Here is a 19,862-nt window from a genome sequence, read left to right on the forward strand (position 1 = left end):
TTTCTTAAGAATAACTACTTGCCAATTAAATTTTCCTTAAATACTCTTCAGTTAAAACTTTGGCAAAACACATTTGTGCATTTATCAGTTTACAAATTAGGACTTAACTTGTGTTTTCTATTTGTTTATACAGTTGTAAACTGAAATTAATTTTATAGGCTTAAACTCTTCTTAATGAACTTTTGAATTTTATTTTCAGAATTTGTTTACATGTCAACATAACAGGTGCCAGATTTGTGCTTAGATCATACATATGTTCGGTTCAAATGCTTTAAGCAAAGATTACCGTAATCCTTCTGAAAATGGTCATGAAAAAACTGAAAAACAAACTGAAGTTTGAAAGCTGGAAGCTTGCAGAGTAATTGCTTAACACTGCAAGCCAAAGCATTCGAAGCAAAACATACGGAAATATTGACATGCATAAGCAATCTAGAATCTGTGAATGCATTCCCTCTCAAACCTCAATCTTTCATCTTAGGTAAACCAAAACCTTTCCAAAGTAGTATTTATCCACCTGGCACAAACCAAACTGGGAGAGATAAGTAAACATGTTTACCAAATAACTTAAGCTGTTCTGTCGACATCAGAATTTATAATTTGGAGGAGGATCTGTAAATGTCATCCTCCAAATACTGCTTTTTTTTTTTCTTGGAACCAGAAAATACAGAGGTTTGGCTAAATGAGCCGTCTTGTGCAAGCTTCTTCTAGGAACCGAAATGAAATGCCTGTGGGTAGGAAAGTTTGTGTTTAACCACCAATGTAGAGATTAATTTAGTAACTTTCAGTCCAATAAAGTACGCATAAGTAAAAATCTATCACTGCCTTATGAACAGCCACCATGAAGCCTCAAAATCCTCAATAGACAGCAGGGAGAAGGAGAATGAAGCCACAAAATCAAAACCTTTGCTCAAGCAGCTCATACTGCAGGGACCTTCTGGAAGTTTAATCAGCTCAAAAGAAATGAAATTGCACGATGAGCCGGGTCTCATTATTAAAGAGAAACCTACAGCAGAATAACTACAATGAGCAGGTGGCCCAAGGTGAATACACAAGTCGCTCTGAAAATCTTTATCTTTACTTGAGATAAAGACCTAATATAGAATATAAAACTGTAACCAGATATTTACCGATACTTTTTAAAAACTGTCTGACATTAAATGAGGCCAAACATTACGCTTTTAAATGAGAATAATTAACATTTGCCATATTTCAACTGCTGACAGCCGGCATTCTGTTATCAAGGCATCATAGTGGTGAGTCTCCTGAAAGTCTATTGTTATGGTCCAGTGAATTTCTTGCACAAAACCCAAAGTAGAAATGGCAGTGTGGTAATAATACAGATCATTTTCAAATATTGGAGAATATTTTTCTGCTGTGTATTATGATTGTGTTCAAGGTTTTAACAAACTATAATAGATTTAGTATCTAAAAAAAAATAGAAACAAACAGACAGATTGCAAAGTGTGAATCAGTGAGAGGAGGAGACCAGGATGGACTGAATAAGCCACTTGTTTGTCCCTCTGTTGTCCTGCCTGGCCTTACTTGGTGCCTGGCTTCCAGGGTCTGTCCCGCTGCCTGTATCGACCTCTGCCATCGTCGCAGTGGCATTTTTTTGTTCCTGTGAGAGCAACTGTAAAGCGTGTGCTTATCTCGACGTCTGGAGAACTCGCTGCAGGCCTGACGATGCAGGGACTGGGGAAGACGGAGAGAGGAGAGCAGGGACGCGACATCGACCTGGCGTCGATGAGATCCACCATGCCAGCCAGCGGCCCGCTGCAGGTCAGTGCGTCCCAAACAGATGGAGCAAGTCGGGTGAATAGGAGAGAAGTTTTCCTGCTTGGCTCTGTGGCGCTTCTTCACTGCATTCCCCCTGTTTACGTTTCCTTCTCCCTTTTCTCTTTCATCTTTGTTGTGTTCCTCCTGGCATATCTGTTCCTCTGAATCACTGCTCCTGTCTTGGCTGCGCCACACAGCTGTGGTATGTCCTGCGTACGTGAGAGCTGAGGATCAGAGGGTTTCCTTTTGCCTCTTCAAGGTTTAGGTTCAGTGCCTGGACACTGTTCCAAGGCAGAGATGTGATCGCAACATCAATCAAATATCAATTAGTACCAAGGTGTGAAGGTTAATAATGGATTCAAATGGAACCATTTTAGGTTGTAGGAGCAGGCACTCAAACTGCAAAGAAGGGAAGGTCACTGACAGGATAAAAATCTGATACAAAAAAATGGGGAGTTTACTATATCACAATGACAAATGCATCATATTTAATGTGTATATTTATGACACTTCTACCTCTAACACAGTTGGTGCTTTTCTCAAAAGCCTATTTACGGAATCAAATATTTTCCCTGGGCCACCTGGTGGAGGACCTAACTATTATAAATAAGTTAGATTAATTAGATTACAGTTAGATTAATTGGTCTCTCTAAATGTCCTGTAGGTATGAGTGAGTGTGAACATGGTTACCTGTCCTGGGTATCTCTCTGACGATTCGTGGTAAACCTGCCCTACCTGCCTAATGACTGCTGCAGACAGACACCAGCTCCTCAGGAACCTGTGGAGACGCACAAATAAAGACAACAGATGGTTGGATGGATAATGAACAGTGTTATATATAAGCTAAACATACTGCAGTCTGATTTGTTTACATCTAAAACAACGGTGTGAACACTTTCTAGATCCATTCAAACCTGCCAGCCATCAATTAATGAAATTACACAACCAGTCCAGCTCTAAACATGTATCCATGTTTGAATGAGTTACCCTGTATGAATGAACCTTATTTGTGCCGACAGCCTCAGTAAGAAAGGAAAACATTGTCCTTTATGGTGTTAGAGGTTCTTGCAGAAAACAGAAGCTCAACACCTCAGAGAGGAGCTTTTAGCCACAATCTGCCATCACTTATGTCTGCTGCAACATATGGCTTTGTACAAAGATGTGTGGCCAAGTCCTCACCGCAACTATTCATTGCTGGTGGCTTTAATATCTGTCGACAGATGTAATGAGAAGCATATAATCAACACTGAAGCTGAAGTGAGTTCATGTGGGAGCAAGCATCTGGGGCACAGCAAAATGTACATCCTGTTAGATAACCAACACTGTTTGATACCTCAGTCATGCCACTCACGTGTTATTTGAGAGAACAGATGGAAGCTACTGGATCTTTAAAGACATTGTGATCATAATGTATATGTGACTATAAATGCCGGTGACAATGTGCAAGAAAAATATCTTAGTCCCGGCTATGTACTGAGATTAGATGTGGTTTGACCTACAGATTCACACTTCTGCTGATGTTGCACAATAACTGAAGGGTCTGAAATTCATAGCACGTTGACTCAGACTGTTAAGGGTTACTGTTTGACATTTTTCTTCATTTCACATTTTTCTTCATTTCATGCAAAGCCTTGGCGCAATTCTTAAGCATTTACGCGTAGCCTTAAATCCTGTTTCGCTGTGATCCATGATGATAACATTGGCTGAACCTGGGATATTTCATGTGGACTCCTGAGTTTTTCCATCTGTCTGTCTGTAGCCATCATGATGAATCTATTTCTATGGTGTGAAGGCTTTGCACCTCTAAGTCACTCTCTATGTATAGCGCACAGCAGCAGTGTGTGGAGTGCTGATAAAGACTTAGAAATAATCACATGGCCTCTCAAACCATGAGAGTCAAGTTTCGATGTTAGTAAAAGAGAACATTTGGAATACATGTTCTATATTTAGAAGCAATACTGCACTTTATACGATACCATCTCCTATCTGTTTTTGTCAACAGTCATTTTTTAAAATGACTGTTGACATAATGTGTGTGAAGATGTGTGTCTTTTGAAGCAACTAGCTTCTTTTACACTGATGTAGCCGTAATTTGGAAAGAAAATGTAGATTTAGATTGCCACTTAGAATGAAATAATTGATTGTTGCCTTCTATTCATGTCCTGTGGAGAAACTATGAAAAACAGGCATCTGACAACTAAAGCATTTGTGTTCATAGACATACTAATGCTAGTGTTTTTTAATTTCTGAGGTTGTGGGTTTAAGCTTTCAATTATATACAGAAATTTGCAAAAAAAAATGAATTGGTCAATAATAGATATTGTCTACCTATATAACCTTTTGAATATTATTAGCACTGAAATACTGAAAGTGACCCAAAATAGAACCAATAAATTCACTAAATTCCTTAGTTAATCCTTCAGGTTTTCTCTATTTAGTTTCCCTATTGTCACATGTATTCATGTCTGTGTATTCACTAGTCATTTTCCCCCAGCTCCTCAGTTCAGGCCTCAAGCCAGCTGCAGGACACTCTGATTTCCAAGAACCAGAACAAAGTTCTTGTTGGCCAAGGCATGTGAAAAACTCAGGTGCAAAACTCCTGGGAAGTCCTCACGTTGCCCGTCTTCTGCAGCATTTGATTACAAAAGTTGTCAGACATTACACAGAAACAAAATCTGCAAGTTATCCGAGTATAATATATTATCAACACAGCATCACATCAAAGATGACTCTCTTAATCTGATGTAGAAACTAAACAACCCCATAATGTTATGTTTTCCCAGTGAGGAAAAATAATATGCTTAAAGTAATGGGAAGTTGGAAATCTTCAGTTGCTGAAAGACATGCAATATCTTTCAACTTGAAAGCAACTTGTCTGTCCCATTAGGCAGTTTATTCATACAGACAGCAGGACTTTGTCCCAACAGCTCCTAGTTTCTTGACTTTTTGTTCAAACCTCTGAGGTCCCTCGTAAATCAGTGTGGATGTACAGCATGTCCCCTGTCCTACTGTCAAGATAAACAGAACTTTGACAACTTAAATCCCAGCGGCCTTTCCTGTACGACAGTCAGAGTCGGTTCTTCAATGTAAACAAGTTTGAACTGGTTAGTCAGTGACTTTGTCAGATAATGGAAGAAGAGGGGTCACTGTAGGGCAAGTCTGCGCAATTTAATATTTATATGTGTTATTACATTCATTTTCCATCCCTATAATATTGCAGAACTTAATGTAGGTTGGTGTGTGTGTGTGTGTGTGTGGGGGGGGGGGGGGGGGGGGGGGGGGGGGGTAGGGGTGTGGGTGTGTGTGTGTGTGTGTGTGCGGGTGTGTGTGTGTGTGCATGTAACTGTTACATTCAGGCAGGGGGTGTGAAGTACAAGAAGTTGTGCAATTGTCTTTGTGATTCTGGGAACCTTTGAGTTTAATCTTCAAATGAGACGAGACTTTAAACTGTTGTAATGACTAATGTTGTGACAACACATTCAGAACGTCACTTTTAATTTGTAAAAACAAAAAAAAAACGAAATATAAAATGAGATTATATTTTATATATAATATCAGATTATGGGCAGAGTACTTCGAAGACCTCCTCAATCCCACCAACATGCCTTCCACTGAGGAAGCGGAGCCTGGGGACTCTGGGTTGGGCTCTCCAATCTCTGGGGGCGAGGTCGCCGAGGTGGTTAAAAAGCTCCTCGGTGGCAAGGCCCCGGGGGTGGATGAGATCCGCCCGGAGTTCCTTAAGGCTCTGGATGTTGTAGGGTTGTGTTGGTTGACGCGACTCTGCAATGTCGCATGGACATCGGGGGCAGTTCCCCTGGATTGGCAGACTGGGGTGGTGGTCCCCCTGTTCAAAAAGGGGGACCGGAGGGTGTGCTCCAATTATAGAGGGGTCACACTCTTAAGCCTCCCTGGCAAGGTCTATTCAGGGGTCCTGGAGAGGAGGGTCCGTCGGATAGTCGAACCTCGGATTCAGGAAGAGCAGTGTGGTTTTCGTTCTGGTCGTGGAACACTGGACCAGCTCTACACCCTCGGCAGGGTCCTGGAGGGTGCATGGGAGTTCGCCCAACCAGTCTACATGTGTTTTGTGGACTTGGAGAAGGCGTTCGACCGTGTCCCTCGGGGAGCCCTGTGGGGGGTTCTCCGGGAGTATGGGGTACCGGGCCCTTTGATACGGGCTGTCAGGTCCCTGTATGACCGGTGTCAGAGTCTGGTCCGCATTGCTGGCAGTAAGTCGGGCTCGTTTCCGGTGAGAGTTGGACTCCGCCAGGGCTGCCCTTTGTCACCGATTCTGTTCATCACTTTCATGGACAGAATTTCTAGGCGCAGCCAAGGTGTTGAGGGGATCCGATTTGGTGGCCTTAGGATCTCATCTCTGCTTTTTGCAGACGATGTGGTCCTTCTGGCTTCATCAGATCGTGATCTGCAGCTCTCGCTGGAGCGGTTCGCAGCCGAGTGTGAAGCGGCCGGGATGGGGATCAGTGCCTCCAAATCCGAGGCCATGGTCTTGAGCCGGAAAAGGGTAGAGTGCCTTCTCCGGGTCAGGGGGGGTGTCCTGCCCCAAGTGGAGGAGTTTAAGTATCTCGGGATCTTGTTCACGAATGGGGGAAGAAGGGAGCGGGAGATCGACAGGCGGATTGGCGCAGCGTCTGCTGTCAAGCGGGCGCTGTACCGGTCCGTCGTGGTGAAGAGAGAGCTGAGCCAAAAAGCGAAGCTCTCGATTTACCGGTCGATCTACGTTCCCACCCCCATCTATGGTCATGAGCTTTGGGTCATGACCGAAAGAACGAGATCGCGGATACAAGCGGCCGAAATGGGTTTTCTCCGTAGGGTGGCTGGGCTCTCCCTTAGAGATAGGGTGAGAAGCTCAGTCATCCGGGAGGGACTCAGAGTAGAGCCGCTGCTCCTTCACATCGAGAGGAGCCAGTTGAGGTGGCTCGGGCATCTGGTCAGGATGCCTCCTGGACGCCTCCCTGGTGAGGCGTTCCGGGCACGTCCCACCGGGAGGAGGCCCCGGGGAAGACCCAGGACACGCTGGAGGGACTATGTCTCTCGGCTGGCCTGGGAACGCCTCGGGATTCCCCCGGAGGAGCTAGAAGAAGTGGCTGGGGAGAGGGAAGTCTGGGCCTCCCTTCTGAAGCTGCTACCCCCGCGACCCGACCTCGGATAAGCGGAAGAAGATGGATGGATGGATGGATATCAGATTAAATATAAAAGCATTATTTTCCCTCTTCCTAATAAAATATCTTCTACTTTGTTAGCCGATCACATAAAATCCCAATAAAACGCACTGATGTTTGTGAAATACGAAAACATTCAAGAGGTGTAAATACTGTTGCACTCCAAGTGAAATATATTTGATCAGTTTATATTTTAACAAACAGATCAGAAACAGGTTCAGAACATGGCTGAGTGAAATTCTTTGCCACCATCTGGGACGAGTAGACACACACCCTATGACACATTTTTATTTTTTTATTGTTTCACTTGTTTTCCATGCAGTAATTTAAAAACTGAAATTAAAAATGATAGTACTGTCAACTCCAATTAGTTGCATTTATGGTGACTAGTCAAACTTAATCAAAAATGGTTCAACTTTGAACATCTGGAAACCAATAGAGACGTTAATAATTACCGGGTGATGTGCATCTGATTTCAAAATGTTAGTTTCATTTCAATATGATTCGTTATTCTGGCATCATGTGCATTTTCTGACATCTTCTTTTTGTATATTGTGTGTATTTTGTAAACCATGAAGGTCAAAATTGTACTCACACATTCACATTTACATACAGTCCAACAACATACTGAGTTAAAAGCCTACTAGGACTTTTGGTGTGTGCTTGGGATTGTTGTCCATTTGAACCACCCAATTATGTTCATAATCTGAGATGAAGTTGAAAATTGTTTAGGTAATTCCTGCACCCTACTCTTCCATTTTCCTCCAGTAAAACAGCCCACAGCATGACTCTTCCACCACTGTATTCAACTGCTGCTACATGATTCTTAAGTTTGAAAGAATCTCGTCTTCAGTTGTCACAGACAGCTCAGTCTTTGTCTTGTTTGATTGTAAAAACCTTCATTCAGAGGATTTAGCTGTTCAATGTTGGCACTGCCAAATTTTAGTGCCAATTTAGGGCAAGTGGCAGCTTTAAAGAAGCTGTTCACAAACAATTTTCCCTTTTTCTCAGAGTTTGTATGAGCCCGATAAAGCCTAGATTGATTGATACTACAGAGTGTCAGATATAAACAATTAAATCATGACCCCCGTATCCCTGTGTCTTCCTCTCCTTCTTTCTCGTAAACTCATAATTATATTGTCAGGGTGAAAAAGAGCAGTTATCTGGCACCATTATTGTCACCACAAACTCTGCTTCCACTTGGGCTGGAATCTCTGTCCTCTTGTTTCCAGCTAGCGACAGACTCATTCTGCTCTCTGCATGATATAGTTTATGATGACAGTAATGTCAAATTAAGTTGAGTGGCTCCTCAGAGCATAGAAATAAATCACTGCAAGCGGAGTTTGGGCTGAGAGTTTTGTGCCGCGCTTTTTCATCTTCGTTCACTGGTCCTGGTCGCGCTTGCCAAGAAGCAGCAGGAAGCCCCTCTCTCTAACGCCTGTGCTGGCTCGCTGGGACTTTACAACGCTGCAACTCAAGTATGCATGCACACACCCCAGCAGATGCACATAAATCACAAACACACACTAGGCCTGTAAAGCTAGCTTCTCTCATTCACTGGCAATCTTGTCTGAGGCACATTTATGACTGCTTATGTACTCTTCTCTTCAAAAAAAAAAAAGACATTACTGAATATACGTATTTCTTTCAGGTAAATATTTCATCATTAAACAAAGAGTCCATGCATGTAGTTCGGATACAAATACAGAACCTCTTGTCGTTTCCTTTCTGAACGTGTTTCATAAAAAGTGGCACTAAAATGACAAGTGAAATTTATTGTAACTGTCCTGCGAACATGCATAGTATATGCTCAACCCGGGATAGAATCTGACCTCGATTTTCTCTATGAAATGTGTTGCTTTGGCTAAGTTATTGGGCTCATGTGTTTGTGTTAAGACTGAGGTCACTCGGAGGTAAATACAGACCTTTTTCTATCTGTGTTTCCCTGCCCTTCAGCAAAGCGGTTAGGTCACTGGATAAGACAACGTGAGTGTCTGTGGGAACAAAACCAGACCTGAATTTTTCTGCTTGGTGTTGCATGTACTGTATGTCTGGCAGTTTGTGTGTGCATGTATATAAGTGCAGAGTAAGTATATAAATAAGGGGTGCAGATTTAAATTACAAGCTTTGGAGGCAGGTATTGTGTCTAATCAGAGGTACAAAGGGCATAATGCAAGTTTAGAAAGCAAATTTGTGGTAAATTTTTGGAAAAGCTACAAGAACTTGTGTCCAAAATTGGATTGTTACCAATCCAGAGGCGTAATTTAAGATTTTCCAGAGGTATAAAGATCTAAAGTTGGGGCAAAGAATTAAGGAATTGTGTTTATTGTTTACGGCAGTGGTTCAGGCTTACGTCATCTAGCCATCGTCTATGTGTCTGTGGTGCTGATGGAGCTAACGCTAACTTCATCACAGTGATATCAGGCCTTCTGTGACACAAACCCACTGTTGTTAATTCTTCTTATTCATTTTTCTCTGCGTGAATCCATAACAGAATTGGAAGTCATAAATTCGTGTTTCACACATAATCCACAACCATTGTCTATTAATACATTCATGACTCTAGAAAAGTCATGAATTTAAAGTCCGAGCTTTAAAATGATTTGGATTATATTTATTGATCAGTGATGACCATGAAGTACAATAAACTATTTCTGTTGCATGCCACAGAAAGATCATATAGAGACACTTGTGTTGCACTTTCAGCATTTCCCATAACCAAAACTATGCTTCACAGATTTTTTTCAGCATCACATATCCCTGTGCACACACACATATACATCTTATTTATGGCCTCTGTGGACTTGAATAAACAGCCATACTGATGTTTAGCTGCCTCTACTGTTCTCAGCAGTGTGAGTGTATCGGTGCATGACCTTTACAGTGAAAACAAACATCTTCAACCTTTGTCGGGCAAACCACTTACATTTTTTCCACAAGCAAACCAGTAATACAAAAGTGTTGATCAGGCATATTAAGCAACTGGAGCCATTTAACAGTAGGCCTCCATAACATATGTTATTACTGTAGCTCGACCCCAGTCTGCTACAACGCTGGAATGCCGGGACCAAGTTAATGAACTGGCATTAATAATTCAGTGCTGAAGAGCTTTCTCAAGAGGAAATTAGAGCGGTGGTTTCAAGATCTTTAGTGTTTGAGATTATTATGTAACTCTATGATTGACATGGATGTTAATCGTGTAAATTCCTAATGTTAGATAAATTGCTGGAGTTTATTTGCACATAAGTCTTTTTCAAGTTCCAGTTTGGAAAACGAAGGAACACACTACACTAGTCTGAGGAATGTGGACATATAGCTCTTGTACTAGTAATACAATGACAGAACAAGCTTTAAAACTATTTCCCTCAAATGAATCAGTTTAATCAAATGTTGTGTGTGTAAAAGTTTCTGCCTTCTGGGAATACTGTAACTTCCAGGTTCAAAAAGTGCAACAGTGAAACTATTTTAGGGTAATCTAGACTGATATGTTGACTGTATTGGTTGTTTTTTTTAGGTACGGTGGTTTTGACCAAGTACAGGAACAAGCAGGATCATCAATAAGCAAAGAAGTCATCATGATGGCAATAAAATACCAGAAAAACTAAATAAAATCTAAGATTTCAAATGATCTAGATTACCGTATGTTGAATGTCCAGTGATAACCATATAATACAATAAGCTATTTCTGTTTTAAGCTATAGAATAACATACATGTTTTAACATTGTGTCCTAGAAAATTGTTTTGCTTAATGTGTGTAAAGTGGATCTTTACAGGAGGGAATTATAGGAATTATCTTGACTGGGTGCACATGTGCGTTGCGATATGTATAAAAGGTATGCTGTAAAGTGAAGCAGCATGTGCCCACAGGTACAGATGAGCAACGATCCACACACTAGAAGAGTTGTGTGCATGCAGATGACACTTCTTTACCTGAAGCAATGTTCACAGTAGACATTTATGCAGTTAGTTGTGTATGCATATTTGTGTCCTATTAGTCCAATATAAGCTCCAATATACGCGTTTTTCCCCTGCAACATATGTTCACAAGGCAAACACAGTCTGAAGTATATGTATACATAATTTTAAACAAAAATCATAAACCTTGATCTGTGGTTGATCATGTCTGACTGGTTGAACCAGCACAGGTAACTCTTGTAAAACCTCTCTTCTCTTTGTCTCCAACTGTCACATTTAAAGTACAGGAAAATAAAGTCGGCAGTCATTGAAAATGTAACACAGAACACATCAAAAGTTTACACACCCTAGTTAAACTGTCAGGTTTTTGTGATGTAAACAAACGAGACCAAGATAGGTCCTTTGAGTAGGAATGTCACCTATAATGTGAGCAGTGGTTTTGTGAACATCGAACGGCTGCATTCAAGCTCACCTTAAGCAAGAGCTAAAACACACCTACCGTCAAAGTTCCACTTGTTAATAACAGATACATTTAATTTGCTTTTTCTTGACATGTTCATGTTTTTGTTATCTCACAGCAAAAGTCAGAAGAAGAGTTTAAAAGAGTTTGCAACAAAACATAGTGAAGATAGATGTCAAGTGGAGAGAAAACAGGAGAATCTGAATGTTCTACAACGTATTTTAAAACTCAAGTAAATGTACTCGTTTACTTGCGTTACATATTGTCATGCAGTCATTGGTGCAGAATTCTTGGAACTCGGGAAACGGGATCACTCTCACTCACAGGAAGCGAATGCTGCGGATGGTGATGAAGGCCGGGCCATGAAAGCCAGGAAGTTGCTGGGAAGAATGTCCTTTGACGTCACTCACGTTTGAAGGCCCGGGGGAGGTTCAAACTCCTCACATCTGTGGGAAAGAACATCTCTGTGGAAAGAGTAGCACCAGAAAATTAAAAAAAACAAACAAACACTCTGAGGTACCACTTTCTCATTTCAGAAGTTCTCCGTTCTTCTCATTGCACCTGCTCTTACGATGGCACATCTCCTCAGGGTCCTATCCAAAACATATCCACAGGCTCAGTGTTGCTGTTTACACTAAATCATACGCACACACACACAAGCCTTCAATTAGTGTGCCCATCCTAAAATCCACTTGCCTTGTTTGCTTTGGATACAACCAACTGTAAATTGAGATTAAGGCGTGGCAGTTTGTCTTTTTTAGGTCAGTGGATTTTAAATCAGCCAAAACCTCAAACGCTGTTGGGACTTGTTTTCTAACCGCAGTGTTTGCCACTGAACTCAAAAGCTCACATGACTCAGGTCCTTTGATCCTTTAATGATTTTAAAGCATCAGAACCGACAGTGTGCCACACAGAGACAAAGAGCAAAGAGGAAACATGCACATACTTTGGAAAAAATATGTACGTGGAATGGGTGTCGCAGTTTTTTTGCCTATGCAGATACGGTACTTTGCAAAAGTATTCATTCCCCTTCACCTTTTTCCAAACTTTGGGATTTTATGACAGACCAAAACAAAATATTAAATTGTTAATATAAAAGACATAATATTTTGTTTACAAATACTTTTAATTTAAGTCTGCCATGCATTTTTGTTCAGGCGCTCTTAACTCAAGATTACAGTCTCATTATGAAACCACTTTCAGAATAATGTTTAGGGTTAGATAAATTATGTAAATGGGATTTCTTTTTCCAGTCCTTCAATAATTATTTCTTCTTGCCACTCTTTCACAAAAGCCTGATTTGTATAACAGTTATTTCAGCATTTTTTCCCACTCGAGTTGTGGATCTCTGAAGCGCCTTTAGAGTTACCACAGGCGTCTGCTTCTCTGATACTCTCCTTGCTTGACCTGTTTAAATAAATAGCCACATCTTGTCCGATCTGCTGTAGTGCCATACGCTTTCCATTTTCAGACGATGGAATAACCAGCGCTCTGGGATGTTAAAAAGTTTCTAAAGCTCTTTTTATAGTGTAACCCTGCATTAAACGTTTCCACATCTTTGGTGTGTTCCTTGGTTTTCTTGATACTATTTAATAACTTATGTTCTCCAAAAAAACATCTGAGCCATTCACAGAACAGCTGGATTTATGCTGAGATTTACCATTAAATCACACAAGTGTGGACTCTGTTTATTAATAAAGGGAATTTCGTAGGTATTTGGAGCACTTGATTTTTATATCCTTTCCCTTTCTTCAAAATTATGCACCACTTGTTTGTATTGGTTGACATTTGCAAAGTATTGCGTAACACACCTCTCTTACAATGTTCACCAGTGTGCCAGTCATATGCAATTTTTGAAAAAGAATCTAAAAAACGTCCTGCTATTCTTATTTGTATCAGTCTGCTACTTCACTTACTGAAACTGCATCTGACGCCAAAAGATTTCCCTGATGCCCAACGTAGACCGCAGTTGTTTCAGCTTTGTGTTGGTTCTGTATAAAACCAAGGGGGGAGAAGCTCGTTTAACAACCAGAGTGCAATTACAAAGCCATAAAGTCCTTTTAAACATCCTCCACTACATGTCTGAACCGCTCTCTGTTGGCCTTTGTTTATTCACACTGTTCACTTTGTGCAAATTGACATGTCTATCTCAACAGTTAAGTTTTGCAAAGATTTTTTTTTTTTTTTTTTTAAACAGTCGGCGGTTTCAAATCCTGCAGCGTATGACGCTGCAAACACACACACACCGTTTTGAGCCAGATCTACAAACACCAGCTGGAGATATTAAATCACCCAACAATGTTTAGAAATGTGTGTTTATAAATTCAGTTGAAAATCCGGATTACAAATGTTTTCCTGTGTGATGCACCGGGAAGCATCTGGGTTTTTTTGTGTGTTTTTTTTTTTAAAACCTGAAAACAGAGTGAAAATTAATAGCAAAACTGTTTCCCCTGCTGTTTTAAGTTTCCACGGTGAAGTTCACTTTTTCTCATACAGTTTTACAAAAAGAAGCTGCAAGATGTCAAGGTTAAATCTGATTCTTCTTGTTGGGAAAACACTCCTGATTTCGAGGCCCTGATGGATCAGAACTGTTGGGGCACAAAGAAATGGGTTATCAAGATTTTAAGTCTTAAAAATAAACTAGGTTTTATTAAAGTTTGTAATAAATTTAATAAAACAAATAGTGGAATTCGGGCAATGCAGTTCAGTGAACTAACATCTTTTAGTCCATCAAACATTTTCTTGTTTTAAAAATAATGTCATCAACATTAACTGAAATGAATCATATCTAATCTGGAGGTTTAAAGAGCATGAAATATTGTCTGCCTAATTTACATTAAAAAAAAAAACAAATAAAGGAAACTAATACCAAAAAAACAAAACAAAGATTCAGACTTTGTGTGTCCTTAATAACCTCACCTGAGTTAATGGCGTTAAACATTATAAATGTATAGAGACTGAAATGCACAAAGCTGAGCAGTGGTATACAAAGTTTGTCCTTAAATTCCAAACTTACAATTTGGGGTGTGTTTTTTTGTTGTTTTTGTTGTTGTTGTTGTTATTCTTTCCTCTGCTAAACTATTAAATACACACCAGACATTTTAATGAAACAAACAAAGCAACTTGATTTGTGTAGAAAAGATTTAAGTAAAATCACTGTCATGGTAACCGAGACATTTTTAAGTAAAAACTACTTTTTTGGAGTCCTGAATACTTTAGGTAACTTTGACATTTAAAAATCAAGAGTTCACCATTTGGCACATAAGTAGAGACGTTCAATGGATGGATAGATAAAACAAAAAGTTTGAAGCAGGGAAATGTTCCTGCTTTTGAACACAAAACTTTACCAAAAAAAAACCAACAGTGACACTGAAGACACTTGTGTTTATGATCATGTTTGTAACGTTACCATGACAGTGAGCTGTGGGACTGAGAACACTGCAAGTGCACACACTGCTGGCATACGATAGAAATCAAGATCCACCTGGCACAAACCCACAAGAAGTGTCACACAGTTAAATGCACACACACACACACACCCCCCACCCCCCACACCCCCACACACACACACACACGTCTAACATTTGTCAAGGGGTATTATGATCATATTACAGTATTTAAAATACGTCACCCTCTTTCATAACATGCTCCTGCAGGATGACTGACAGAAGAACCAGGTGTTTATGGACTCTTTTTCACACACAAGATAAAGGCATCAAAAGTTGATAATTGCAGTAAAATCGACATACCATCAACTTTTACTCCAAGAAAAGAGAATGTAAAACATGAATTAAGTGCTTTAAGGTTTAAAAGGCAAGAAAACAGAATTCCACACAAGGCACCAGTTTAAAGTGTGTGTAGTCAAAAGTAGATCCCAAAATAGACCAAAATTCTTTTCAAAAGATCATCAGATTGAATTCCTTTTTCTTCATAGACATACGCACAGAGTAAAAAAGAGTGGGTATGTTAATCACTACCCAATGTTCTAAATAACATGAACCCACTCTAGGAGCAAATTACATTAACATTGTTTCTACAACTTGCGTAACATCGTAGTCGTGTTGGATGGAAATGTAGTGACGACAAGGTGTGGCTGCTTCACGCTGGAGAGCAAAGACTTGTGGGACTGAGTCAGTCTATGACTCTGTTATAATTGTTTATGCCCTTATGGACTACAAATGTTTGTTGATCTTTGATGAGGTTTCCTCTGCTTGCATGTCCAAGAGTTATTTAAGCAGTCGTTCACTTCTTACTTGTGAATCGCTATGAAAATTTGCATACAGTAGATATCATAAAAACTTTTATGTGCTTAAAACAACAAAATTACACAAATTAAGTAGAATTGTTATTAGAAGTTATACAAATTAAATTGATTGTGTTTGAGCAGCTTAATTTATATGTTTCTGGGGCAGAAAAGTGATTTAATAATAAAAGTTTCAACAAGAATGAGGTACACAGGACAGGGAACAATGTAGAATATAACAGAAGAAACCAGCAATGAACAATGGAAACCAAGGAGCTTCTTAAGAAGAGAGGAGGCGTCATCAGTGACATGGACATCAGGCGAACGCATCAGGAGAACGAGGAACAGCTGAGGGAGAGAACTGGACCGGGGGACGGAGAGAAGGAGACAAAAAAAACACAAAATAGACTACAAATCTAACACCGATGTTCAGAGAATAAAGTAAAATGCACAAACAGAACACAATAAATACAAGAGGTACCGACTAAAATGGCACAGAACCGAACTGGACATGGAAATAAATAATCAGAACCCAAAATGACTGGAACCCAAACTCAAAGCTGTCACTTGAGAAAAAAGTTCACCTTTTATTGTTGACAATTTTAAGGTTTGCTTTAAATAGCTTTCAAATTTTGAAATATTATTGTTTTCAATGTGTGTTTGTTGATAATTAGATATAACTTATACAATAATTTTTATGTTTCATTATTTATCGTTACTCTTCTTTTTTTATTATTATTGCTGTAAGAATATGACCTCTGTGGTACAAATTACACATACAAATTGATCTTACTGCAATTAATATTTAATCCTGATTAAGACTCAGATTTGTTTTTATTGAAATGTCTGTTTTTATGTCCAGATTTTTTCTTGTTCACTATTTTATGGTTCACCCACATGTAAGCAAGACTGAGCTACTGTAAGTTGACTTATTAGTAAGCATCTCACTGTAATATAGCATACATCTTGATAAACAAATAACATTCCGAGACTGATCAAATTAAAGTAAAGCAGCATTCAGCGGTGCAGTTGTGATGTAATCTGTAAACGACAGGGTTGCCCAAGCATGCAGAGCAGAAAGCAGCCAGTTCCAGAGTGAGGAACTGAAATAGGAAACTCAGTCATATCATGTGGCCCAGGTTGGAAAGGGCATCAGCTGATATCAGATCAGAGCCAAGCTTCCTCTGCTCCTCTCAGATAGCAGATGGTGGAAAAGAGGACACTCTCTGGAAGTCCAAGTTAGAAACCGATGTGCGGGTGACCAGAAGGTTCCCTGTGTTCTTTCCTGAGTCCAGTCGCCGTAAAAATCGGACTCTGTTTTCTCTCCGTGTGGGGGGTCAGTGTTTCTTTAACTGAGGCTGCCTCACTGCTGGGGGTCTGACACAAAAGATCACTGAAGGTTGGCAAGTTCACAATTTATTTATTGTTTTTATTTCTCACACATACCCCAAAATAAAACGGAAATAAAAGTTTTTTTCTAATTTAAAGCTGCCTTTTAAAGAATCTGTTATTACTGCGGAACATTTAACTCTAGGTTTGTTGAGTTTATAAACGTGACTTTATGGTTTTGTCATTTAAAAAGTTAATGTTAATCTATGATTTTTTTTGTGAACAATTTGGAGTTACATTGCACAGAAAGATCTGAAGAATCGCAGGGTTACGCTGTATTCTCCGAGTGCTCACAAATACTAGGTATGTTATATGTTAGTGTTTCATTTTCAATGCTGGCAAAAAGCAATTTAAAAGTCAAGTAGGTTTTTCAGTGTTACTGGCTTATGTTGGAAACATGAGAGGATAACTCATCTGTTACTTCCCTTCTTACTTCAAAATAAGAGTCTCAACCATAGATTTAACGTATCTGCCTTTATGTTTTGGGTCAATTATAATAGCCTAAGTTAACATCACCTGACAATGTAACATCTTGACAGCAACCAAAGTGTTGCTGTCAAGGTGACTTCACCAAAGTGAAGTCACAAGACAGACTTCACTTTGTCAAGAAAAATTCAGTGTTTTTTAAAAAATGAATTAAAAAAAAATCACAAGATCTCATTCCATAAGATCTGGTTACACGCTTAAAGTTTATGTTTATGATTCTCTACATCTGTCTTTCAAAGACCAAAGCAATTAATTGCAATGGTATGAAAAATAGTTTCATCCTTAGAGATTTCTTCTGTTTTTGCCTTTTAGTTACACTGATATTATTTTTTTTTATGTCAGGTGAACCCAACCCGAGTAAACACAAAATGTAGTTTATTTTACATTTTTAAAAGGAAAAAAAAAGCTAACCAAACCAACTTATTAAGGACAGTGAAATTGAGGGCCCAAATGCAGAAACCAGGCAATGTTTAAAAGAAACCAAGGTTTTGAACTGACCAAGTCAAAGTCCGGACTAATCTAGTTCAGATTCTGTGGCATAATCATAGAAAGACTTTAAATGCTCAAAAGCCCTACAATGGGAGTGAATTGCAATAATTCTGCAAAAAAGTGTGGGGCAAAATTCCTCCATGTCAATGCAAGACTCACTTGTTGCTATTTAGTACAACTGATGACAATTGTTACAACCAAGGCTTGCACAAAAAGTCATTGGGTTTAAGGATAATAAATGATTTCACATTGGGCTAGATTGGTGTGGATTGTTTTCTTAATAATAATAATAATAATTTAAAAACTGCATCTTGTATTTACCAACTTTTGTTTTCATATCACTCTAGTTTAACTTGTTTTAAAGCATAAAAACGTAACTGGACGTTCGGTCAGGCAGTTATAGTTTCACAAAAAACAAACTCCTTTGAGGTGAATAAAAAAGGACTGAGGCGGGGGTCGTTTCCTCAAATGCATGCGCCATTTTAACACTGCCGGCAGTTTTGCTAATTATAAGGCACCAAACAGAGAGAAACTTTAGCTACGGACCAAAGGTCAGGGGTGAATAGCTCTTAGCCTTCTGCATGTTTGTAAAGTGGTCTTAAATCATGTGTATATGCTTGCATGTGTGTGGGGAAATGAATGTGGCCCCTTCCTTGATTTTTTCAATGTCAAAGTGAGGACTAGAGGTCATCTCAACAATCCCCAAATTACACAAAATGACCGACACAAAAAATGCAGAAAACACATGGCCTCTTGTAAGCTGTTGTTGAATTATTTGAGATAGCAATCACATTTTCTAATTATTTTTATTAAAAGCAAATGTTGGAATTTCCTGAAGGATCAGTGTCAAGTGTTGAATCTTTCCGATACTTTTTTCCAGAAGCCCCACTCGTGCCTCTGATGCTGTATCTATTCTGCTTCCCTTCAAATTGTCTCTTGCTTTTTCTGTCGTCTGTTTCTCGTCATCTGCTTTTTTGTTTTCCTCCTACTCCCTTAACCAAAAGGGCCGTTACGTAAAAACCAAAGAGAAAGACGAAGCCTTCAGGCAAAAAGAGCACATGGGGAAAAAATTAAATATAGTCAAATATACTGGCACGGAGACAAAGAGACAGTGAAAATAAGATACGGTATATAAAGAGCAACAGAGATCCACTCCTAGTCGAGGTTCTCTTCCCATTGGCTGTTATGCTGTCCAACTAGAGTCCAGGGGAGGAACACTTCCTGTCTAAGCATGCAGAGAGCAGGAGGTGCTCCCATGTGAATCTGTGTGTATTTGCACCACAGAATATTTTTATATCCTCCTCATTCAGGTACACATCATCAGTATGTGTAATGTTGACGTGTGTGTATAGGGGAGCTTCAGGCACAGATAGTGTACATTTTGTGATATGGCCCTGAGCCCAGATATAAGTTTTACAAGGGCCTTTTGGATGAGTGAGAAAGCAAGTTTTATATAAATAGCAACCTCAGAAACTAAACAGGGAAAGAGCAGCTCTCTGTGTCAAAGTGCAGTTTACTTTCAGCTCTCAGTTACACACACAAACATGTACATATTTATATAACTCCACACGATCCTCAGTGTCTGTGGTCGCCTTTTCAAACTTTGGTTCTCTACCAGAGACCTGTTACTTGGAGTATTCCTAACTGGAAAGAGCTCTCCATCGTTGTCCCTGGAATCCACTGGAGCCTCTCTCCCAGTCCGTGGGTCATAACCCGACGACAGAATGGTCACTGTGACCTTGGCTTTCTGAAACCTCTCTATTTCCTCTTTGAGCCTCTGGTATTTCTCAAGTTTCCCATGTTCCTTCTTGATTTGCTGTCACTTAGAAGCTCTACGTCAGACATCACCTCAATCTCCAGTTCGTTAGCTGTGTTACAACACTGTATACATTGCGCCTTGTTAGTAAATGCCAACAGCGATTTTTA

General features: G+C 39.7%; 1 protein-coding gene and 1 long non-coding RNA gene across 6 annotated transcripts in view; one reads left to right on the plus strand and one right to left on the minus strand.

Moving 5' to 3' along the window:
* Positions 1–239: 239 nt before the first annotated feature.
* Positions 240–19,862, plus strand: part of LOC116736979 (ninjurin-2-like) — a 30,117-nt gene continuing 10,494 nt past the window's right edge. Inside the window, exon 1 of one of the 4 annotated variants that reach the window (XM_032589897.1) lies at positions 240–1,779. In XM_032589897.1, coding sequence (XP_032445788.1) covers positions 1,684–1,779 — 96 coding nt within the window. In that variant the 5' untranslated portion in view covers positions 240–1,683. The remainder of the gene's footprint in view (positions 1,780–19,862) is intronic. The other 3 variants (XM_032589894.1, XM_032589896.1, XM_032589895.1) reach the window with 3 other exon arrangements.
* Positions 1,786–12,876, minus strand: LOC116736980 (uncharacterized). Of its 2 annotated transcripts, none has more exons than XR_004342713.1 (3): positions 11,850–12,876; positions 11,580–11,775; positions 1,786–2,554 (listed from the first exon to the last, which is right to left on the minus strand). It is a non-coding gene; the product is annotated as an uncharacterized LOC116736980 (long non-coding RNA). The 2 variants fall into 2 exon arrangements; XR_004342714.1 differs by having other exon boundaries at positions 1,786–1,985; positions 2,512–2,554; positions 11,580–12,876.

The sequence above is a fragment of the Xiphophorus hellerii genome, chromosome 17 (assembly GCF_003331165.1).
Source record: "Xiphophorus hellerii strain 12219 chromosome 17, Xiphophorus_hellerii-4.1, whole genome shotgun sequence".
NCBI lineage: Eukaryota > Metazoa > Chordata > Actinopteri > Cyprinodontiformes > Poeciliidae > Xiphophorus > Xiphophorus hellerii.